Source organism: Neoarius graeffei, chromosome 2, assembly GCF_027579695.1.
Source record: "Neoarius graeffei isolate fNeoGra1 chromosome 2, fNeoGra1.pri, whole genome shotgun sequence".
Taxonomy (NCBI): domain Eukaryota; kingdom Metazoa; phylum Chordata; class Actinopteri; order Siluriformes; family Ariidae; genus Neoarius; species Neoarius graeffei.
The window spans coordinates 99114274-99136277 of NC_083570.1; the positions used below are offsets into that span (position 1 = coordinate 99114274).

At 44.9% G+C, this 22004-nt stretch overlaps 2 protein-coding genes across 6 annotated transcripts in view; one reads left to right on the top strand and one right to left on the bottom strand.

The window, feature by feature from the left end:
• Positions 1-4310, bottom strand: part of ppp3cb (protein phosphatase 3, catalytic subunit, beta isozyme) — a 197489-nt gene extending 193179 nt beyond the window's left edge. For 4 of the 5 annotated variants that reach the window (XM_060915270.1, XM_060915268.1, XM_060915267.1 and 1 more), the window contains exon 1: positions 3994-4310. In XM_060915270.1, coding sequence (XP_060771253.1) covers positions 3994-4048 — 55 coding nt within the window. In that variant the 5' untranslated portion in view covers positions 4049-4310. Of the gene's footprint in view, positions 1-3472; positions 3681-3993 lie in introns of all 5 variants that reach the window. The other variant, XM_060915269.1, reaches the window with a different exon arrangement.
• Positions 4311-18768: 14458 nt separating this feature from the next.
• ube2d2 (ubiquitin-conjugating enzyme E2D 2 (UBC4/5 homolog, yeast)) overlaps positions 18769-22004 on the top strand; it is a 54825-nt gene continuing 51589 nt past the window's right edge. The window contains exon 1 of the mRNA XM_060915272.1: positions 18769-19123. Within this exon, the coding sequence (XP_060771255.1) occupies positions 19100-19123 (24 nt within the window). The 5' untranslated portion in view covers positions 18769-19099. The remainder of the gene's footprint in view (positions 19124-22004) is intronic.

The following is a 22004-nucleotide window of genomic DNA, read 5'->3' on the forward strand; positions in this document are numbered from 1 at the left end:
TTTTGTTAACGATATTACAGGAAAACGGCTGGATCAATCTTCATGAAACTTCCAGGATAGATGGGCATTGGTCTCAAATAGAACCTCCAACATTTTGAGGGTCATCCGGTCAAGGTCACCAAAAAGGTCAAAATCGTTTTTGTTGTGTCTACTGCCTCATATAGAGGCACTAGCCACTACGTCATCGTGCTGTAAGAATGTAAATGCAACGATCGCACACTGCGCATACACGTGTTCTGATTAAAATGGCCGGTGAGTGTATACAGTTTGGTTCACCGTTCGAAATAAATGGACTAGACTAAAGAAATCGCTTTCACACACGTTTATGCTTATTACAGAGGGAAAGTGCGTTCCACTGAGCTCTAGCACCGGGCCATTTCCGGGAAATAAGAGTTTGGGTCATGGCGACAGCGTGTGAATGTCAGCCTCGGTTCGGAGGTTTCAGTTTTGAAAACTGTAAGAGGTAAGAGTAGAATAATATAAAGTACAGACACTTGGTATATTTTACTTCTGTGATTTTTAAATTGTTCATTTTTGGATTACGCTTCATTTTTGTGGCTACTGCGTCATAGAGTAAATATATGTATATGCTATGTTTACTGTATGGACATGGGATCAGAAAACTATTTGATTTATAAGCAGTAGCCACATGGACCCATAGAGTACCTTTTTTTTTTTTCGTGATATCTTCCTTCATATTCATCATAAGCGCTACTGGGTGAGGTTTGTTTTGCCTGGTGACACTTATTAATACATTTTTTTTTAAATAATTACCTGTGTATTTATACTAAATCAATTATCCGCCTCAGGCTCAGTCAATATCAGTGATTATTATGCATACAGGACACTTTTTCGATGGAATAAAAACGTGTTCTATTCTATCCTTCTAGCAGGTTTCATTCATTTGGTTTGACAGCATCTCATCTCATCTCATTATCTCTAGCCGCTTTATCCTGTTCTACAGGGTCGCAGGCAAGCTGGAGCCTATCCCAGCTGACTACGGGCGAAAGGCGGGGTACACCCTGGACAAGTCGCCAGGTCATCACAGGGCTGACACATAGACACAGACAACCATTCACACTCACATTCACACCTACGGTCAATTTAGAGTCACCAGTTAACCTAACCTGCATGTCTTTGGACTGTGGGGGAAACCGGAGCACCCGGAGGAAACCCACGCGGACACGGGGAGAACATGCAAACTCCACACAGAAAGGCCCTCGCCGGCCATGGGGCTCGAACCCGGACCTTCTTGCGTTTGACAGCATGTAATATCATATCGCTTATCGTAAGTGTATTACGTCACTCTAGGCAATGGAGAATGAGCGCTGAATATGGTTTATGATATTGCATGGTTGTCAAGAAAATATGATGTCATACGTCAGAGATGTAAAATTTCCACGCTAGCAAGCGGCTGGGACAATTTGCGAACAAACATGGCTGCCAGGTTTGCTTTGTTACATACGGAAGGAAGGTTTTGAGAGAATTTTGAAAGAGAAAGACGCACTGAAAACCCAAAAGGAATGTGTACGTTTGTTTGTTTTAACTGTAACCGCTTATCCCATGCGGGGTCACAGGGGGCAAGCTGGAGCTTATTACGGGGAGAACATGCAAACTCCACACAGAAGCCCCTCGTCAGCCACTGGGTTCGAACCCAGAACCTTCTTGCTGTGAGGCGACAGTGCTAACCACTACGCCACCCAATGTGTATGTATAATAATAATAATAATAATAATATTGAGTGGCACGGTGGTGTAGTGGTTAGCACTGTTGCCTCACAGCAAGAAGGTCCTGGGTTCAAGCCCAGCGGCCGGCAAGGGCCTTTCTGTATGGAGTTTGCATGTTGTCTGCGTGGGTTTCCTCCGGGTGCTCTGGTTTCCACCAAAAACATGTAGGTTAGGTTAATTGATGGCTCTAAATTGACCGTGAATGGTTGTCTCTCCCCTTTTCCACCAAAGCAGTTCCAGGGCTGGTTCGGGGCCAGTGCTTAGTTTGGAACCGGGTTTTCTGTTTCCACGGACAAAGAACTGGCTCTGGGGCCAGAAAAACTGGTTCCAGGCTAGCACCAACTCTCTGGAGGAAAGAACCGCTTCCGTCAGCGGGGGGGCGGAGTTGTTAAGACCAACAACAATAACAAGACCGCGAAAGATCGCCATTTTTAAGCGATGAGAAGCCGCAGCTGTACAAACGCGAAGTCAGCCATTATTGTTGTTGTTGCTGCTGCTGCTTCTTCCGCGTTGTTTTTGCTTCGATATTCGCCCCAAGGTTTATGCAAACGTAGCGATGTAACTGACGTATACAGCGACATAATGACGTGACTTCCCTTAGCACCGCGAGCTATGGAAAAGCAAACTGATTCTCAGCTGGCTCGCAAGTTGAACGAGTTGTGAACCAGCACCAGCCCTGGAACTGATTTGGTGGAAAAGGGGTATATGTGTCAGCCCTGTGATGACCTGGCGACTTGTCCAGGGTGTACCCCGCCTCTCGCCCATAGTCAGCTGGGATAGGCTCCAGCTTGCCTGCGACCCTGTAGAACAGGATAAGCGGCGACAGATAACGGATGGATGGATATTGGCTGGCTTTTTTCATGGTATATCAGATATATTCCATTCAGCTAGCGTGATTTTGAACTTGTATTTGACTTCATGCTAGCTGAATGGAATATATCTGATATACCATGGGAAAAAAGCCAGCTAATATTATTTAAACAATAGCCTCGACTTCGTCTCTTATTAATCACTGAGATTCACTTCACGTTTGACAAATAATTGTTAAATGAGGGAGATTTTGAAGCTAGCATATGCCATACTATGATTATTTCATGCTGAATAGCATATGCTGCTGCACTATTTTGGTCAGCCACAGTCCCTCGGTGAGGGATAGCCCATTTAGAGTGGATTCCAATGAAACCCCTCCTGTTTCCCTCTCTCTCTCTTTTTCGCTCTCATTTCCCTTCTGGCTGCTTGCTGACTGCCAACAGCCTCCCCGTTGCCACACTGTCTTCTTTAATAATAATGATAATAATAATAATAATAATAATAATAATAATAATGATGATGATATTAACATTACTCATTCCATCACATGGGAGATATGAAAAGAGCGAGCACTTTTTTGCAATTGCGACACTCTTAAACCACACGTCTAGCTTTATATCTCATCCACACACTACACATCCAGTATTATATTCACAACCAGCGAATGCATGCGAGAATCCTGAAACCGTCCTTCGCTCATTTTTACGTTTGCAAATGGGAACGATCAGGAAGCCGTCTTGAGCTGAACGAAGAGCATATAACTAAGGACGGATCTCATCGATAGAACAAGTCCGTGAGCATGCCAGGGTGTACGAGCTATCAGGCAGCATCTCGGAGGGTAAGCGAAAGGGTCATGAGATCGAACCGGATAGTGAGGCAGAACCCGAAGATCTGAATGAAATGAAATGAGAAACTAGAAGATAAACCAGATCTACCTTTAGGTCTTCCTTTGGCTGCTGTCATCGTCAAAGTGGCAAGGAAAAAGGTTTCATTGGAACAAAATGATGCTGATCGCCCGCTCTCTCTCTCTCTCTCTCTCTCTCTTTCTTTCTCTCTATAGCAATTCACGCATTCACCACTAGCAGAAAGATGGTCTGAAGCTCATTAGCCAGCCTCCAACCTCCAGCCTATCAGCAGATCAGCCTATCAGATCAGAGCAGACCAAACACACGACAAATGGGCCATGGAGCATCAGATCAGATCAGATCACTGATCCAAATAATAGCATCATAATACAGCTTATAATAAACACATCCTGCTAGTAATAAGAAGAAGAAGAAGGTTTATTATTATTATTATTATTATTATTATTATTGAGCTTGGTTGTCGCAAAGCCATCAGAGATGTGTAAATGCCGCTGATCGGATGATGGAGACACGCAAAGAGACGCGAACACAAAAACATCCGGCTGAAATGGGCGCGCGCGTCCTGCGCTCGTGCCCGCGCACGCACTTACATTTGATGAGCCTGTCGGTGGGGTCGAGTCCCGCGACTGCGCTGGACATGTTCATGGGGCCGGGGGGGCTTTAGGAGGGCAGCGCGGGCCGCAGCAGCAGCATCACTCGGTGCGGCTCCGGTCACCGGAGGAGGAGGAGGTGCACGAGCTCTGTCGCAGAGATCACACAGGAGTGGGAGCGCGCGCGCGCGGACGGAGTGGCGGCTGGTGAGCGGTAGCGGGGGGTCCGAGCCTACAGGTCCCGCGCGCGCCGGGGTTTCCTCGGCGCGGAGTCCGTGCACCGCCCCGGCGTGATGGCGGAGGCAGGAACGCCCACGCAAACCGCTCGCGCGCGACTCACGCGCTGCCTCGTGCTGCCATCCAGTGGAAGAGACACGCACTGGGGGGGGGGGGGGGGGATGCGTTTTATAGAGCGCATTTACATTCTTCTCTTCATATTCTTCTGTTTTTATATTATTATATTATCGACACCTTAATGATCGTTGCAAAAGTAGAAAAGACTTTCAGGATGTAAATTGTGCATGAATAATTACTCAGACTTCCACTGGGGAAAAAAATGACTTGATTCCCGATTACTTAGCGTATCAGATCACGTGATACCGTTCCACACTTATCGACACCTTCGTCTACAGTTATCGACACCTTCGTCTACAGTTATCGACACCTTCGTCCACAGTTATCGAGAGCTTCGTCTACAGTTATCGAGACCTTCATCCACAGTTATCGACACCTTCGTCTACAGTTATCGACACCTTCATCTACAGTTATCGACACCTTCATCTACAGTTATCGAGACCTTCGTCCACAGTTATCGACACCTTCGTCCACAGTTATCGACACCTTCGTCTACAGTTATCGACACCTTCGTCTACAGTTATCGAGACCTTCGTCCACAGTTATCGAGACCTTCGTCCACAGTTATCGAGACCTTCGTCTACAGTTATCGAGACCTTCGTCCACAGTTATCGAGACCTTCGTCTACAGTGATCGAGACCTTCGTCCACAGTGATCGAGACCTTCGTCCACAGTGATCGAGACCTTCGTCCACAGTTATCGAGACCTTCGTCCACAGTTATCGACACCTTCGTCCACAGTTATCGAGACCTTCGTCCACCTTTGTCCACAGTTATCGAGAACTTCGTCCACAATTATCCCTACCTTCGTCCACAGTTATCAAGACCTTCGTCCACAGTTATCGACACCTTCATCCACAGTTATCAACACCTTTGTCCACAGTTATCAAGACCTTCATCTACAGTTATCGACACCTTCGTCAACAGTTATCGACACCTTCGTCTACAGTTATCGACACCTTCGTCCACAGTTATCGAGAGCTTCGTCTACAGTTATCGAGACCTTCATCCACAGTTATCGACACCTTCGTCTACAGTTATCGACACCTTCATCTACAGTTATCGACACCTTCATCTACAGTTATCGAGACCTTCGTCCACAGTTATCGACACCTTCGTCCACAGTTATCGACACCTTCGTCTACAGTTATCGACACCTTCGTCCACAGTTATCGAGACCTTCGTCCACAGTTATCGAGACCTTCGTCCACAGTTATCGAGACCTTCGTCTACAGTTATCGAGACCTTCGTCCACAGTTATCGAGACCTTCGTCTACAGTGATCGAGACCTTCGTCCACAGTGATCGAGACCTTCGTCCACAGTGATCGAGACCTTCGTCCACAGTTATCGAGACCTTCGTCCACAGTTATCGACACCTTCGTCCACAGTTATCGAGACCTTCGTCCACCTTTGTCCACAGTTATCGAGAACTTCGTCCACAATTATCCCTACCTTCGTCCACAGTTATCAAGACCTTCGTCCACAGTTATCGACACCTTCATCCACAGTTATCAACACCTTTGTCCACAGTTATCAAGACCTTCATCTACAGTTATCGACACCTTCGTCAACAGTTATCGACACCTTCGTCTACAGTTATCGACACCTTTGTCTACAGTTATCGACACCGTCCACAGTTATCGAGACCTTCATCCACAGTTATCGAGACCTTCGTCCACAGTTATCGAGACCTTCGTCCACAGTTATCGAGACCTTCGTCCACAGTTATCGACACCTTCGTCCACAGTTATCGAGACCTTCGTCCACCTTTGTCCACAGTTATCGAGAACTTCGTCCACAATTATCCCTACCTTCGTCCACAGTTATCAAGACCTTCGTCCACAGTTATCGACACCTTCATCCACAGTTATCAACACCTTTGTCCACAGTTATCAAGACCTTCATCTACAGTTATCGACACCTTCGTCAACAGTTATCGACACCTTCGTCTACAGTTATCGACACCTTTGTCTACAGTTATCGACACCGTCCACAGTTATCGAGACCTTCGTCCACAGTTATCGACACCTTCGTCTGCAGTTATCGACACCTTCGTCTACAGTTATCGACACCTTCGTTCACAGTTATCGAGACCTTCGTCCACAGTTATCGAGACCTTCGTCCACAGTTATCGAGACCTTCGTCCACAGTTATCGACACCTTCGTCCACAGTTATCGAGACCTTCGTCCACCTTTGTCCACAGTTATCGAGAACTTCGTCCACAATTATCCCTACCTTCGTCCACAGTTATCAAGACCTTCGTCCACAGTTATCGACACCTTCATCCACAGTTATCAACACCTTTGTCCACAGTTATCAAGACCTTCATCTACAGTTATCGACACCTTCGTCCACAGTTATCGACACCTTCGTCCACAGTTATCAACACCTTCGTCTACAGTTATCGACACCTTCGTCTACAGTTATCGACACCTTTGTCTACAGTTATCGACACCTTCGTCCACAGTTATCGACATCTTTGTCCACAGTTATCGACACCTTTGTCCACAGTTATCGAGACCTTCATCCACAGTTATCGACACCTTCGCCCACAGTTATCGACACCTTTGTCCACAGTTATCGAGACCTTCATCCACAGTTATCGAGACCTTCGTCCACAGTTATCGACACCTTCACCCACAGTTATCGACACCTTCGCCCACAGTTATCGACACCTTTGTCCACAGTTATCGAGACCTTCATCCACAATTATCCACACCTTCGTCCACAATTATCCACACCTTCGTCTACAGTTATCGACACCTTCGTCTACAGTTATCGACACCTTTGTCTACAGTTATCGACACCTTCGTCCACAGTTATCGACATCTTTGTCCACAGTTATCGACACCTTTGTCCACAGTTATCGAGACCTTCATCCACAGTTATCGAGACCTTCGTCCACAGTTATGGACACCTTTGTCCACAGTTATCGACACCTTTGTCCACAGTTATCGACACCTTTGTCCACAGTTATTGAGACCTTCGTCCACAGTTATGGACACCTTTGTCCACAATTATTGACACCTTTGTCCACAGTTATCGACACTGTTCTACAATTATTGACACCATTCCACAATTATTGACACCTTTGTCCACAGTTATCAACACCTTTGTCCACAGTTATCGATACATTTGTCCACAATTATCGACACTGTTCCACAATTATCGACACCTTCGTCCACAATTATCGACACCTTCGTCCACAGTTATCGACACCTGTGTCCACAGTTATCGACACCATTCCACAACTATCAACACCTTTGTCCACAATTATCGACACCGTTACACAATTATCGACACCATTCCACAATTATTGGCACCTTTGTCTACAGTTATCTACACCGTTCCACAATTATCGACACCTTTGTCCACAGTTATCTACATCCAGATGATTATTTATTTTAAATAAATAAATTCATAATAATAAATACGTTCAATTTATATAGCGCCTTTCTAAAAACCCAAGGTCGCTTTACAATTATAGACAGACGAAAAAAAAAAGTCCACCAAATAAGGGTCAGGATGTCATTCCAGTGGTGTCGCAGCCACAGTCCCACCAAAAGGTGCACGAAAACAAGTCCCACACCGCCAGCACAGCCACCGTGACGCCGCCAGCAACATCGTTTGAACACCACGCCATGGATCCACAAAGCGAGCACAGATGCACCGTCATGCAGAGCGCTGGTATGTCCCAAACTGCCTGCACAGCTGCCGCGACGCCACCGAGCAACATCGCTCGGAACACCACGCCAAGCACTAAAGCACAGAGCGCTGGACAACCACGATGTTAAAATGAGCAACGAGCTCACTGCAGTCCATAGCTCGGAGCACAGGCATCACCCACAGCGAACCAAGGCCTGGAGGGAACCAACGCCCAAAACTGGGTCCGGAGCTACACCACCACCGGCGGACAAAACACTCAAATAAACATCAAACTACATAAACACACAGAAAAAAGAAAAAAAAGAAAAAGTCAAAATAAAAAAGAGGAGAAAATAAATAAATTAAAAAAATAAAAAAGCTCTTGTGAGAAGCGGCAGCCAGAATGCGCACGACATACTCTCAACCGGAAACGGAAAAATAATAATAATAATAATCGGTGTGTGGTATTAAGTTAACAAAACATCTCATCTCTCATATCATTTTATTATCTCTAGCCGCTTTATCCTGTTCTACAGGGTCGCAGGCAAGCTGGAGCCTATCCCAGCTGACTACGGGCGAAAGGCGGGGTACACCCTGGACAAGTCGCCAGGTCATCACAGGGCTGACACATAGACACAGACAACCATTCACACTCACATTCACACCTACGGTCAATTTAGAGTCACCAGTTAACCTAACCTGCACGTCTTTGGACTGTGGGGGAAACCGGAGCACCCGGAGGAAACCCACGCGGACACGGGGAGAACATGCAAACTCCGCACAGAAAGGCCCTCGCCGGCCACGGGGCTCGAACCCGGACCTTCTTGCTGTGAGGCGACAGCGCTAACCACTACACCACCGTGCCGCCCTATATATATATATATATATATATATATATATATATATATATATTAAAAAAATGTCAAAATTATGCTAACACTAATGGATTATTTTTCTCCTGCAGATGAACGTACGATATGGGTGACAGATTAAACGGTACTGTTGCTCACTGGTTTTTGTGTGTTGAACACGATGGCAAACAGGTTGAGACCCGTCTTGTAAATCATCTTGCACATATGATGTATGTTTTGTGAATAAATGGTTTCTACCAGTTAAGTGTTTACATAATTTTGACTAACCCTGTATTTATATGTACTCACACACACACACGGTGGTGTAGTGGTTAGCGCTGTCGCCTCACAGCAAGAAGGTCCTGGGTTCGAGCCCCGGGGCCGGCGAGGGCCTTTCTGTGTGGAGTTTGCATGTTCTCCCCGTGTCCGCGTGGGTTTCCTCCGGGTGCTCCGGTTTCCCCCACAGTCCAAAGACATGCAGGTTAGGTTAACTGGTGACTCTAAATTGAGCGTAGGTGTGAATGTGAGTGTGAATGGTTGTCTGTGTCTATGTGTCAGCCCTGTGATGACCTGGCGACTTGTCCAGGGTGTAGCCCGCCTTTCGCCCGTAGTCAGCTGGGATAGGCTCCAGCTTGCCTGCGACCCTGTAGAACAGGATAAAGCGGATAGAGATAATAAGATGAGATATTTTTATAATCGTCTTCTATTTTACATAATTTTTATATATGTTTTATATTTGTTTTATAGAAGTGAATTTATATTCACGTCTCCTGGTTATTAACTTCCTATGTGGTAATAGTTACCAAACGTTTACTTAAACTGTTGACTTTCAGTACACCATCATTGTAATAAATGTATAATAAATACTTTGAAAATTATTAACTTTTATTTTTTTGTCTTGTTGTCTTATTTTTACACTTTGTAATGTGATACCAATTGCATTTATTGAAAAAAATGCGAAATTCTCTCCATATTCACTTGTTTGTTTGTTTGTTTGTTTGTTTAAAGATTGATTGGACAAAAATTATCCAAGATGCCACTTCTTTTTTTTTTCCCCATTCCATAATTATAGAAATGGCTCAATAACAATTTGGTACCATTGTCTCAAACTGTATATTTCTCGGTGTGTCTTTTTTTATTTTTACTTCTTTTTTTTAGGAATTTGCTTTTTTATTTCTTGTTTTCATTAATTCATTCATCATTTTATCCTGGTCAGGGTCATGGTGGATCCCGGAAACCCTGGGTGTGAGCAGTTTCCTTGGTTTGTTGTCATTTCAGCAATCTCCAGTTTCACACTGACACCTGCACTCAGGAGAAAACTGTAAGATTACATTACATTCCAGGCATTTAGCAGACGCTCTTATCCAGAGTGACGTACAACGAGCACACACACACACCCAGCACCTGGGGGTTAGGTGCCTTGCTCAAGGGCATTAAAGCCAGAGATTTTCCTGCAGGTCTAGGGAATCGAACTGGTGACCTTTTGGGCCCAAGGCTGCTTTTCTAACCTTGAGTCTGTGGCTGCCATCAAGAAAACATGTTTGACATTAATAACAACCACTCTCAACCGCCCCCTGTAAAGATTAGTAAAAAGGGCTAGAAACGAATCCACCTTTTGGTGAAGTCGCTTCATTTCACCCTGAAAAAAATGAGAAAAACCCAGCCTGTAACTGAAATACATTTATTCAAAGAAAAAAATTCCTTCATCAAGAAATAATTATTTTCAACAAAAACGCGTGCCAATATTATTGGTTGGAGATACAGAGCAGGGCATCTGAGCCCATTCCTCTTTACACAATCTCTCCAGATCATCCAGGGTCCTCGGCCCTCTCTTGTGCTCTCTCCTCTTCAGCTCAGGGGACTGAGATGGCCACGGCAGAAGCTTGATTCTGTGCTCAGCGAACCATTTTTGTGTTGATTTGGACATTGGATCATTGTCCTGCTGGAAGATCCAATGACCACCTAGTTTTAGTTTCCTCTCAGAGGCAGCCAGGTTCTGATTTAAAATGTCCTGGTATTTCATGGAGTCCATGATGCCATGGACCCTAACAAGGTCTCCAAGGACTTTGGAGGAAAAACAGCCCCAAAACATGACAGAACCTCCACCATGTTTTACAGCTGGGATCAGGTTCTTTTCATTATAGGCATTCTTCTTTTTCCACCAAACCCACCTTGAGTGGTTTGGCCAAAAAGCTCCGTTTGGAGCACCAAAAAGCTCCATTTTTATTCCATCAGACCAGAGAACACGGTTCCAGTCAAAGTTCTGGTAGCGTTTCACAAACTTCAGGTGCTTTTGTTTGTGGTTAACTGACAGAAAAGGCTTCTTTCTGGAAAACTTTCCAAATAATCTGTTGGCATTGAGGTGGCATCTGATGGTGGTTTTGGAGACTTGCAAACCCCAAGATTTGACTTTTTCTTGTAATTCACCAACAGCGATCCTTGGGGATTTTTTTTTTGCCTCTCTTACCCTCTTCCTCACTGTACATGGGGCAAAATAAACTTGGATCCTCTTCCAGGCAAGTTTGTAACAGCTCCAGTTGGTGTCCACTTTTTTTTTTTTAATTATTGCTCTAACGGTAGAAATGGACATTTTCAGATGAGTAGCTATTTTTATAACCATTCCCTGACTTATGGCGGTCGACACACTTCTCCTTCATTTGGTTTATGTGCTCTCTTATCGTTCCCATGCTGATGGCTGACTAAGGGAATTTGTCCACTGTGTCGCCTCATATTTGTTCCCCAGTTAATCCGGAAGTCATGGATTACAGCTTGAAAGTTCCGACACACTCCAATCAACTCAAAAATACCGTACAATTTAAATGGGAAACATGCTTCAGTTACATCATGTTCACTATCATTTCCAGGGGTGCCAATAATAGTGGGACGTGCGTTTGTTGAAAATAATTATTTCTTGATGAGGGATGTTTTTCTCTGAATAAATGTATTGCGATTAAAGGTTGGATTTTTCTCATTTTTTTCAGTGTGAGATGAAGCGACTCCACCGAAGGGTGGATTTGTTTCTAACCCTTTTTACTCATCTTGACACGGGGGACAATAATCATGGAGGGCACTGTCTGTCTATCTATCTGTCTATCTATCTATCTATCTATCTATCTATCTATCTATCTATCTATCTATCTGTCTGTCTGTCTGTCTGTCTGTCTGTCTGTCTGTCTGTCTGTCTGTCTGTCTGTTATTTGTTTGTTTAATGACAGATTAGTTATCCAAAAATGATACAGAAAACCTCTTCCTTTTCCAATCTATAATACTGTATGAACATTGTCTAAATGATGAGGCTAATCAGTCCCAAAATTTTTTGCATTTTGTTTCGATTTAAAGTAAAAATAAATATTTGGCAAAAGCACTGACTACTTCTTCTTCTTCGTCGTCTTCTTTTTATTTTTTATTTCTGCTTTCTTATTTTGCAAGAGTCCTCCATTTCTGAAAGGATTTCCAGTCATATAACAATACAAAAACAGTACAAAAGATCTCTTCTTTTCCGAATCCATAACTCTAAACGTGTCTTTCAACATCATTACAGAGGTTCAGTTTCCTGCATAACAATATATAGCATTGCCTCAATGGTAAATAATGATTTGATCATAAATTACACTGTATGATTCATGTAGTTTGCAAGAACTTGCCCAATTTGGTCTCAAGTCTTTCAGGATAAACAAAAAATAATAGGAATTTCAATATTTAATGTAAATCTTAGGGGCGGCACGGTAGTGTAGTGGTTAGCGCTGTCACCTCACAGCAAGAAGGTCCGGGTTCGAGCCCCGTGGCCGGCGAGGGCCTTTCTGTGCGGAGTTTGCATGTTCTCCCCGTGTCCGCGTGGGTTTCCTCCGGGTGCTCCGGTTTCCCCCACAGTCCAAAGACATGCAGGTTAGGTTAACTGGTGACTCTAAATTGAGCGTAGGTGTGAATGTGAGTGTGAATGGTTGTCTGTGTCTATGTGTCAGCCCTGTGATGACCTGACGACTTGTCCAGGGTGTACCCCACCTTTCGCCCGTAGTCAGCTGGGATAGGCTCCAGCTTGCCTGCGACCCTGTAGGACAGGATAAAGCGGCTAGAGATAATGAGATGAGATGTAAATCTTATTCAAATACACACTCACCGGCCACTTTAACAGGAACTTGTCCTTGATTCTAAGATCCCTGTTCTTGGCTGCAGGAGCGGAACCCAGTGTGTTCTTCTGCTGTTGTGTGCTGAGATGTTTTTCTGCTCACCACAGTTGTAAAGAGTTGCTATGAGTTACTATATCCTTATGGCCGCTCGAACCACCTCAAATCTGTCCATTTTCCTCTGATCTCTCTTATCAACAAGGTGTTTGTTTCCACCCACAGGACTGTCGCTCAGTCACTCGATGTTTTTTGTTTTTCGCACCATTCTGTGTAAACTCTAGAGACTGTTGTGTGTGAAAACCTCAAACCAGTCCATCTGGCTCAAACCAACACCCAAGCTACAGCAAAAGAAAGTCACACTTTGAGATCACAATTTGTTCCCATTGTGATGCTTGAAGACGTGAACGTTATCTGAAGCTCTTGATTTGTATCTGCATGATTTGATGCATCGTGCTGCTGCCGAGGGATCGGCTGATTCGAGAACTGCAGGTGGATGGGTGATCCTAATAAAGTGGCCAGTGGGTGTATTTAACGATGTGCACTGTATATAGTATATTTGACAATGATATCAAGCATAGTGGCATGGTGGTGTAGTGATTAGCGCTGTCACCTCACAGCAAGAAGGTCCTGGGTTCCAGCCCAGCAGCCAGCAAAGGCCTTTCTGGGTGGAGTTTGCATGTTCTCCCCGTGTCCGCGTGGGTTTCCTCCGGGTGCTCCGGTTTCCCCCACAGTCCAAAGACATGCAGGTTAGGTTAACTGGTGACTCTAAATTGAGCGTAGGTGTGAATGTGAGTGTGAATGGTTGTCTGTGTCTATGTGTCAGCCCTGTGATGACCTGGCGACTTGTCCAGGGTGTACCCCGCCTTTCGCCCGTAGTCAGCTGGGATAGGCTCCAGCTTGCCTGCAGAACAGGATAAAGCGGCTACAGATAATGGATGGATGGATATCAAGCATCATTCAGCAACATGGCCAGGTTTATTGACATGAACTGCATTTGTTCATTTGCACAAAATAAAAGTGAATTACTGTATTGGCTTCGTTGTTATGCTGTAGTTTGAAACACTAAGGGATTTGGTCGATATCCTTACCACACTCCAGTGCTGTAAGTCAGTTAGATATGATTCATTAAGTCTGTGTAGCTCCCAGAGATCAGAATATAGCAGCAATCATTAAACGCAGTGCATACAAGATATCCTGATTCGTGATAATGACATATAATGCACGCCTTATCCATTTAGTCACATAAAGAGATCAATCCGAATGATTTAATTTGAGATTATCCCTGCTAAAAATCGCCTATAGGAATCCGATAGAAAACTTAATGGAAATCCTGTGTAAATTTAATACCCAAGTTCTATAGGGGGAAAAAAGTTATATACGCACATTCTATAGAAAAAATCTGCAGCTACTATTGCTACAGGTTCTTTTGGCATTCTTCCATCCACGCTGCACTGTTGATCAGTCCCTAAAATTTGTCACCTCGATATACACATACTCGTAAATACTTGCAGTATATTTTGGAGTGAAAATTATTAAATATTTTAAGATAGATCATGGGCGGCGCGGTGGTGTAGTGGTTAGCGCTGTCGCCTCACAGCAAGAAGGTCCGGGTTCGAGCCCCGTGGCCGGCGAGGGCCTTTCTGTGCAGAGTTTGCATGTTCTCCCCGTGTCCGCGTGGGTTTCCTCCGGGTGCTCCGGTTTCCCCCACAGTCCAAAGACATGCAGGTTAGGTTAACTGGTGACTCTAAATTGACCGTAGGTGTGAATGTGAGTGTGAATGGTTGTTTGTGTCTATGTGTCAGCCCTGTGATGACCTGGCGACTTGTCCAGGGTGTACCCCGCCTTTCGCCCGTAGTCAGCTGGGATAGGCTCCAGCTTGCCTGCGACCCTGTAGAAGGATAAAGCGGCTAGAGATAATGAGATATAATGAAGATAGATCATTGTGCATCCTGTTAATGGATTTAAGACAGATGCAGTGGTTTATTTCCCCTAAAATGCACGTGGTGTGAAGTTTCAACTAGTACGAAATGTGTAAATTTAATAAACGACCGTATTTTCCGAAAGAAAAATAAACCTACAACTGTAACTAATTTTTAGTTGTGTTTTTGTTGTTTTGCTTATTTTAATTTCATAACATAATATCATTTCTGCATCTCTTATATGTAAGGTCCTGTTTGTTAATAAATCCATATTGTAGTTAAAAATAATCCCTGCTTCCTCCTCCAAATAAATCTGGTGATCAGGTGAGTTAAGTTGAAGCCAATTGGCTGCAGCACTGAAATTTCATGGCATGGTCATGACATTTTAGCCATACTTACAGCCTAAAGTTCAAAAAGACAAATCATATCGCATGTCAGCAAGGTGTATGGTCTGGGGTCCTCTGGGCTCTCTGCAGTCCCTTTAGTATGGTTTACCCAACAGTGGTGCCACCACCATCGTATAAAGGAAATACTCTTGAGTAGACACAAAACCACCAAGCCAATAAATAACGTTCAAATATAGATTTCCTATAGAACTTGAGTTTTAATAGAAATGTTGCTTTGAGTCCTTTCTTGTTTGCCATAGTGACGGACGAAGTGAGGCAAGAGTCACCATGGAACATGTTTGCGGATGATCTTGTGATATGTGGTGAAAGTAGAAAGGAGGTTGAGCTGGGTTTGGAGAGATGGAGGGATGCATTGGAACGAAGAGGAGCGAAGGTGAGCAGGAGCAAAACAGAATACATGTGCATCGATGAGAATGAGGATGAACGGGGTGTAGTGCAGATGCAAGGAGTAGACGTAAAGAAAGTTGGTGAATTCAAGTACCTGGGGTCAACTGTGCAGGAAAACGGGGGCTGCGATAGTGAGGTGAGAAAGAGAGTGCAGGCAGGGTGGAGCAGTTGGAGAAGGATTTCGGGAGTCATTTGTGATCGGAAAGTCCCAGCAAAAGTGAAAGGTAAGATGTATAAGGCAGTAGTGAGACCAGCTGTGATGTATGGTTGGAGACCGTACCCTTAACAAAGAGACAGGAGGCAAAGTTGAGGATGGAGTGACGAGGTTGGACAGGATAAGGAACGAGCACATCAGAGGGACAGCGCATGTAGAGAGCTTGGGAATGAAGAGAAGAGAGATGAGACTGAGATGTTATGGGCACATCCTGAGAAGAGATGCAGAGCATGTTGAGGATGGAGCTGCCAGGCGCATGAAAACGAGGAAGGCCAAAGAGAGGTGAGAGAGGACATGAAAGTGTCAGGTGTGGTAGAGAAGGATGCGGAAGACAGGGAGCAACGGAGACGAAAGATCCGCTGTGGCGACCCCTAATCGGGAGCAGCCAAAAGAAGAAGAAGAAGAAGTTCTATCCTAAAGAACACGCTTGGCAAGTTCTACAGAACGCTGAGAAAAGCCTGTAGAAACTTCTTGTTCTGTCGAACCATGCTGAAATCCTATAGAACACTGGAGTTCTATGGACCCTTTTCACGTGACGTCACGACAAACGCGGCTGCCATTTTGGACGTGTACTACCAGTAGTTTACCACAGCCAACATTGAGGAACGGCAGCAAAGAAAGTGTTTACTTTCAGCAAGACTTCCATCATGCCACTATATTGTTGTGCACCTGGATGTAGTAACCATCAACAAACAAGGCAAGGTTTCTCATTTTATCGGATCCCGACGGAGAAGATGGATAGCGGCCATTAACAGATTGGCAGCCCTCGGCATACCAGCGCTTGTGTAGTGACCACTTTGTTGGAGGTAAGACAAATAAAATTAGCCAGAAAAGGCATTACATTGCTGTTAACATTCTGTGGCGGCGAGTGTGTAACCAAATAGGTTAAAATAACCCATTGTAACCTCTTTGTTCTTCTGTAGTAGCTATTGTTGACTAGCTAATGTCAACAAGTAGCTGGTATGTTACTGTAGCAATGCTTACGTTCAGTCATTTAGATGACTGTTAAAACCTTTCAGTCTCAAGTTTTTCCTTTACTGTATTTACTAGTTTACTGTAATTATGATCCGGCAGCTATTTACACCGGATCCAGTGTAAATAGCTGCCGGAGCCAACGTCCGAGGTTCCGGAGCGCGCTCCGGCTTGCTCCCCCTCAAATTAAGCAGCGCGCTCCGGCTTGCTCCAGGAGTGCTCCGGCCGAGGTTCCGGAGCGCGCTCCGGCTTGCTCCGGAGCAAGCTGCTTAATTTGAGGGGGATCAAGCCGGAGCGCGCTCCGGAACCTCGGCCGGAGCACTCCTGGAGCAAGCCGGAGCGCGCTCCGGAACCTCGGACGTTGGCGTGTATGTGTATGGCGATGGGGTTTTAACGACATAGGTATACAGATCATGTGGGCCGAAGTCAGGTAAAGACGAGGGCTTGGTGTACTTCCGTACGTCAGTGAACAATCCTGGTGGAAGCAGGTAAACGTCGTTCTCTAAGCCTGCTAACCTCAATTTTTGCAAATACCTCTCCCTCTGCTCGCCCTGTAAAAGCCCTACGTCGCTGGATAGTGAAGGTGTTTTCTGCATCTCATCTCATCTCATTATCTCTAGCCGCTTTATCCTGTTCTACAGGGTCGCAGGCAAGCTGGAGCCTATCCCAGCTGACTATGGGCGAAAGGCGGGGTACACCCTGGACAAGTCGCCAGGTCATCACAGGACTGACACATAGACACAGACAACCATTCACACTCACATTCACACCTACGGTCAATTTAGAGTCACCAGTTAACCTAACCTGCATGTCTTTGGACTGTGGGGGAAACCGGAGCACCCGGAGGAAACCCACGCGGACAACATGCAAACTCCGCACAGAAAGGCCCTCGCCGGCCCCGGGGCTCGAACCCGGACCTTCTTGCTGTGAGGCGACAGCGCTAACCACTACACCACCGGTGTTTTCTGCATCTCGTTCCTTTTTCTTTTGTTTTTCGTTTGTCGCCTTCCTCGCATTCAAACCGATTTGAGCCGAAGTCCACTACATGTCCAAAATGGCGGTCGCGTTTACGAAGGTCACATGACTGAAAAGGGTCTATAGAAAGGACATTTTTTGCAGGGTATTGAGATAGAAGCACAACAGGGTTTTGCACAGTGGATCCTTTCTGTGATGGAAATATCACATCTGGCTCAGAGCCTCTGTACTAATAAGACTAATAATCCAGCTGATTGATTCCTGTAATTGAGCCTTTTTGGACTCCGTGAATGATGATTTTATTTAATTTATTCATTTATTTATTTTAAATGCCATTTGTAATTCCTATGAACCCCAATCTGACAGCACTGAACAGAAATGAAGCTCCAGCCAAAGTGTTGCAATCAACTCTCGTTTTTTTCTCTCCTTATCCTCGCGAGATTCTCGTTTTGTATCGCGATACAACAAACACACGATATCCCTCCGCCTTGGCTGGCTCAACTTCTCAGCATGAAACTGCGAAAATCCGGAAGCCGGAAAAGCTCGTAGTTGATCAATGTAGTGTTCGGTGATGAATATATATCAAGAACGACATAAAATTAAACTCTCAAGCAGTCACAATTCCCTGTATTGTAACTTGTATTGAAACCTGAGTTTGTTTAATGTCAGAAAATAAAGCAATCCAGAACGCCATTTTGGCTCAAAAGCGTTAGCGTATAGTCGAGTACAAGTGCATATTCCGCCATTTTGGCTCTCTGTTCAAGCTTAGTTGCACAAATGGTCTCTATCGCTGAAGTTACCTAAGCGCTGGCTAACTTTCAAATAGCCCTAACACTCCCTATACACGCGCACTATCTAGGGCGTGGCATAACACTCTTACGCGCCCTACCTAGATGGTCGACACAACGCTAATTTGAGCTTCGCGCAGGCGGAAGAGTCTCCATTTGAGCGACGTGATTCGGCCGTGGAGGAAGGAGCACTCGAGCTTGTCTCGCTCTCACTCAGAGTGCTGCTGTAATACCTTTCAGTTTCGTATTTAAAAAAAGAAAGAAAGATAGAAACTCATCATCATCATCATCCCATCGGCTTCCGTGATCTCTGATCACATTCGGTAGAAGACTTTCACCCTTTTCGCTTGGTGTTGGTCGGCGCTCAGAATCGAAAGGAGAGTTTATATTGAAAAAATATACAAATATACGTAAAAAACAAGCAGTAAAGAAATAACCGAGTGCGCTTTTTACTGACAGCAGCACAACAATGGCACTGAAGAGAATTCATAAGGTAAGTAAAGATGGGAGGAAGGAAGGAAGTGAGTGAGTGAGGCCTCCGTTTCGCACTTCGACTTTTCTCATCTATTCATATTCATTTACAGCGAGTCTTCGTCATGTCTGGTTAATTTTATTTAAAAAAAAACACGATAAACGTGTTGAAGGATAGCAGTACGGCGTCTGTTAAACAACATTTCAGGGTGAAAAATTAGCTTGGGCTAGTTTAGCTCTAACGCATCGTGTTGTAATGTTCGCTAGCTAAGTGAGTGTCGTCTTGCTAATCGTTATTTCTAATAATTATAAGGATTAAAGCACGCTTTAGTCATTTCTAGCAAGTAGAGCACTCGTACATTCATAGATGGATGGATAGAAAGATGAATAGAAAGAAAGCTGAACTAGCCGGCACTTCTGCTACTACTACTACTTCTGTGGTTTAGCTAACTAGCTAGGCTAGGCTAGGCAAACTAAGCTAGTTCGCTAATCACCAGGCCCACTTTGTTTATGTATTTTTATTGACTTTTATTTTTTAAAGTTGTTTACGATAATAAAACTTAACCTAATTAATTAAAAAAAAAACTCAAGATAACACAACACAACACGAATGACTTATTTCCCTCCCCGTTGCTAGGAGATGGCTAAGCTAGCATGAGCTAGCAAGGTGGCTAGTTTTTTTTTCTTTTCATGCTAATACGATACATTCACAACGAAGCAGGAATTTAGCACCTAGGCGGCTACCTAAACCGAAAGGCGTCACTAATGCACTTAAAAAACCCATTTTTAATGTCACGTTAGTTCAAAGAGCGCCTTGAGATTAAGTTTTGGCACCCCGGCTAAGTTCAACAACACACTACTTTGGCTTCATGCTAACTACCGCGCGAGTTTATCTTATGCAACGCGGCTTTTGTGACGCTTACTTGGTCACATCCTAAATATTTAACAATATAGTCATAATTTTTTTTTGGTTCGTATTTAAGACAATAAATCATCCCTCTAAAGCATGGTTTTGATATGATGGTGCCTGAGCCGTTTATTTTCTAGTCTAGACGTGGAGTGTGTCTGTGTGTGGCTTTTTTTTAATATATAAAATGTTTTTCCTTCTTTCTAACCTTTTTGTTTTCTGTCTTTCTCTTTATATTTATTTCACTAAGGTTTGTGGAGGGGAAGAAAACAATTTTCAGCTCAAATGGAAAACTTTTCAGGACTTTTTGGGTTTAATCTGAGTGTCCTGTCGTGTTGTCAGGTTTAGAAACAGTACAATAAGTCCTTAGTGTTCAGGTTGACTTTAATACCGATACTAGGAGTATTACGGTAATTAGGATCTGATAAGAAAACCACTCATCACAGTAGAGACAGTTTTGGACACAGGAACATGTTTTCACTTTTAAATATAATTTATTTGTTGCTTTTGAGTACAAATTTTTATTTTATTTTTTTAAACACACACACAAATTATTCAGGGGCGGCACGGTGGTGTAGTGGTTAGCGCTGTCGCCTCAGAGCAAGAAGGTCCGGGTTCGAGCCCCGTGGCCGGCGAGGGCCTTTCTGTGCGGAGTTTGCATGTTCTCCCCGTGTCCGCGTGGGTTTCCTCCGGGTGCTCCGGTTTCCCCCACAGTCCAAAGACATGCAGGTTAGGTTAACTGGTGACTCTAAAGGCCAAGTTATGCTGACAACCCAGTCCTCGCAGATGGCATCGCAGATAGCGCGCACCTCCCAAAAATTGTGACCACCGCAGAAGCCTCGCAGACAGCGTCGCAGACAAGAGGGCTCTGATTGGTCCACTCTACATCCGCTGTACACGCACTTCTGCTTCCCTACTTTCCCGGTTTGTTCTGTTTTCACGACCGGCATTTTTAAAAACACGAGCGAAGATGGAGCAGCACGAAGAGCGGTTGAGTGAGGAAGTACGCACATCTATACGACTCCAGTTCTAGTCATTATAAGTAACCGGAGGATAAACACTCCACTAACCACACCCACCAACTACTCCGAGCGACTTCGCGCTCCCTTGCGTTGTGCCGGTGAATAACATCGCGCACGCCTATACTCCCCGCTCAACGATAAATCACAACTGTCTGCGAAAAGCTATCTGTGAAAGCCTTGTCGCACGAGCATGCAGAGGCCTGAAGGTGCTGTTTACATTAGACCGTATCAGCGGATCATCAGATTAACGTTTTTAAAACGATTCGCGTGCACACAGCAACGCCGATACACGGATACGCTCGGCTCCGCAGGCATCCTGCGCTCCAAATCACTCCGCCCTGAACAGCGAGTGCCCTCTGGAGGGTGCGCACTCCGGCCCTGCGCAGCTCACAGAGCGCGCGAGTGAAGCGCACGAGCAGTGATTCGGGACAAATAGCAGGAAGTGAAAGTCCGCGCTGTTTTTCAGCAGTCGCGTCACATGACCGTGGCATGAACGACGCCAGCGAATCAGGAAAGTGGAGGTCACAGTGACGTCGTCCAGTGACGACGTCAGCTAGAGCTCAGCGCAGAGTATCCTCGTTCCTCAATGTTTACACAGCACCGGATCAGATACGTACCGGGTTGAATACGTGGGCCCTGGCGGATTCAAGTTGTTCCGCCTGCGGAGTCGTTTCCCTGCGTTTTAATGTGAACGGACAGTGCATCCGCGACGAAAACGAGAAGGATACGGTCTAATGTAAACACCACCTAAGGGTCTCTGCATGCTCTTGCGACAAGGCTTTCGCAAGCAGTTGTAATTTATCGTTGAGCGGGGAGTAATAGGCGTGCGTGATGTTATTCACCGCCACAACGCAAAGGGGCGCGAAGTCGCGAAATCGCTAGGAGTAGTTGGTGGGTGTGGTTAGTGGAGTGTTTGTCCTCCGGTTACTTATAATGACTAGAACTGGAGTCGTATAGATGTGCGTACTTCCTCG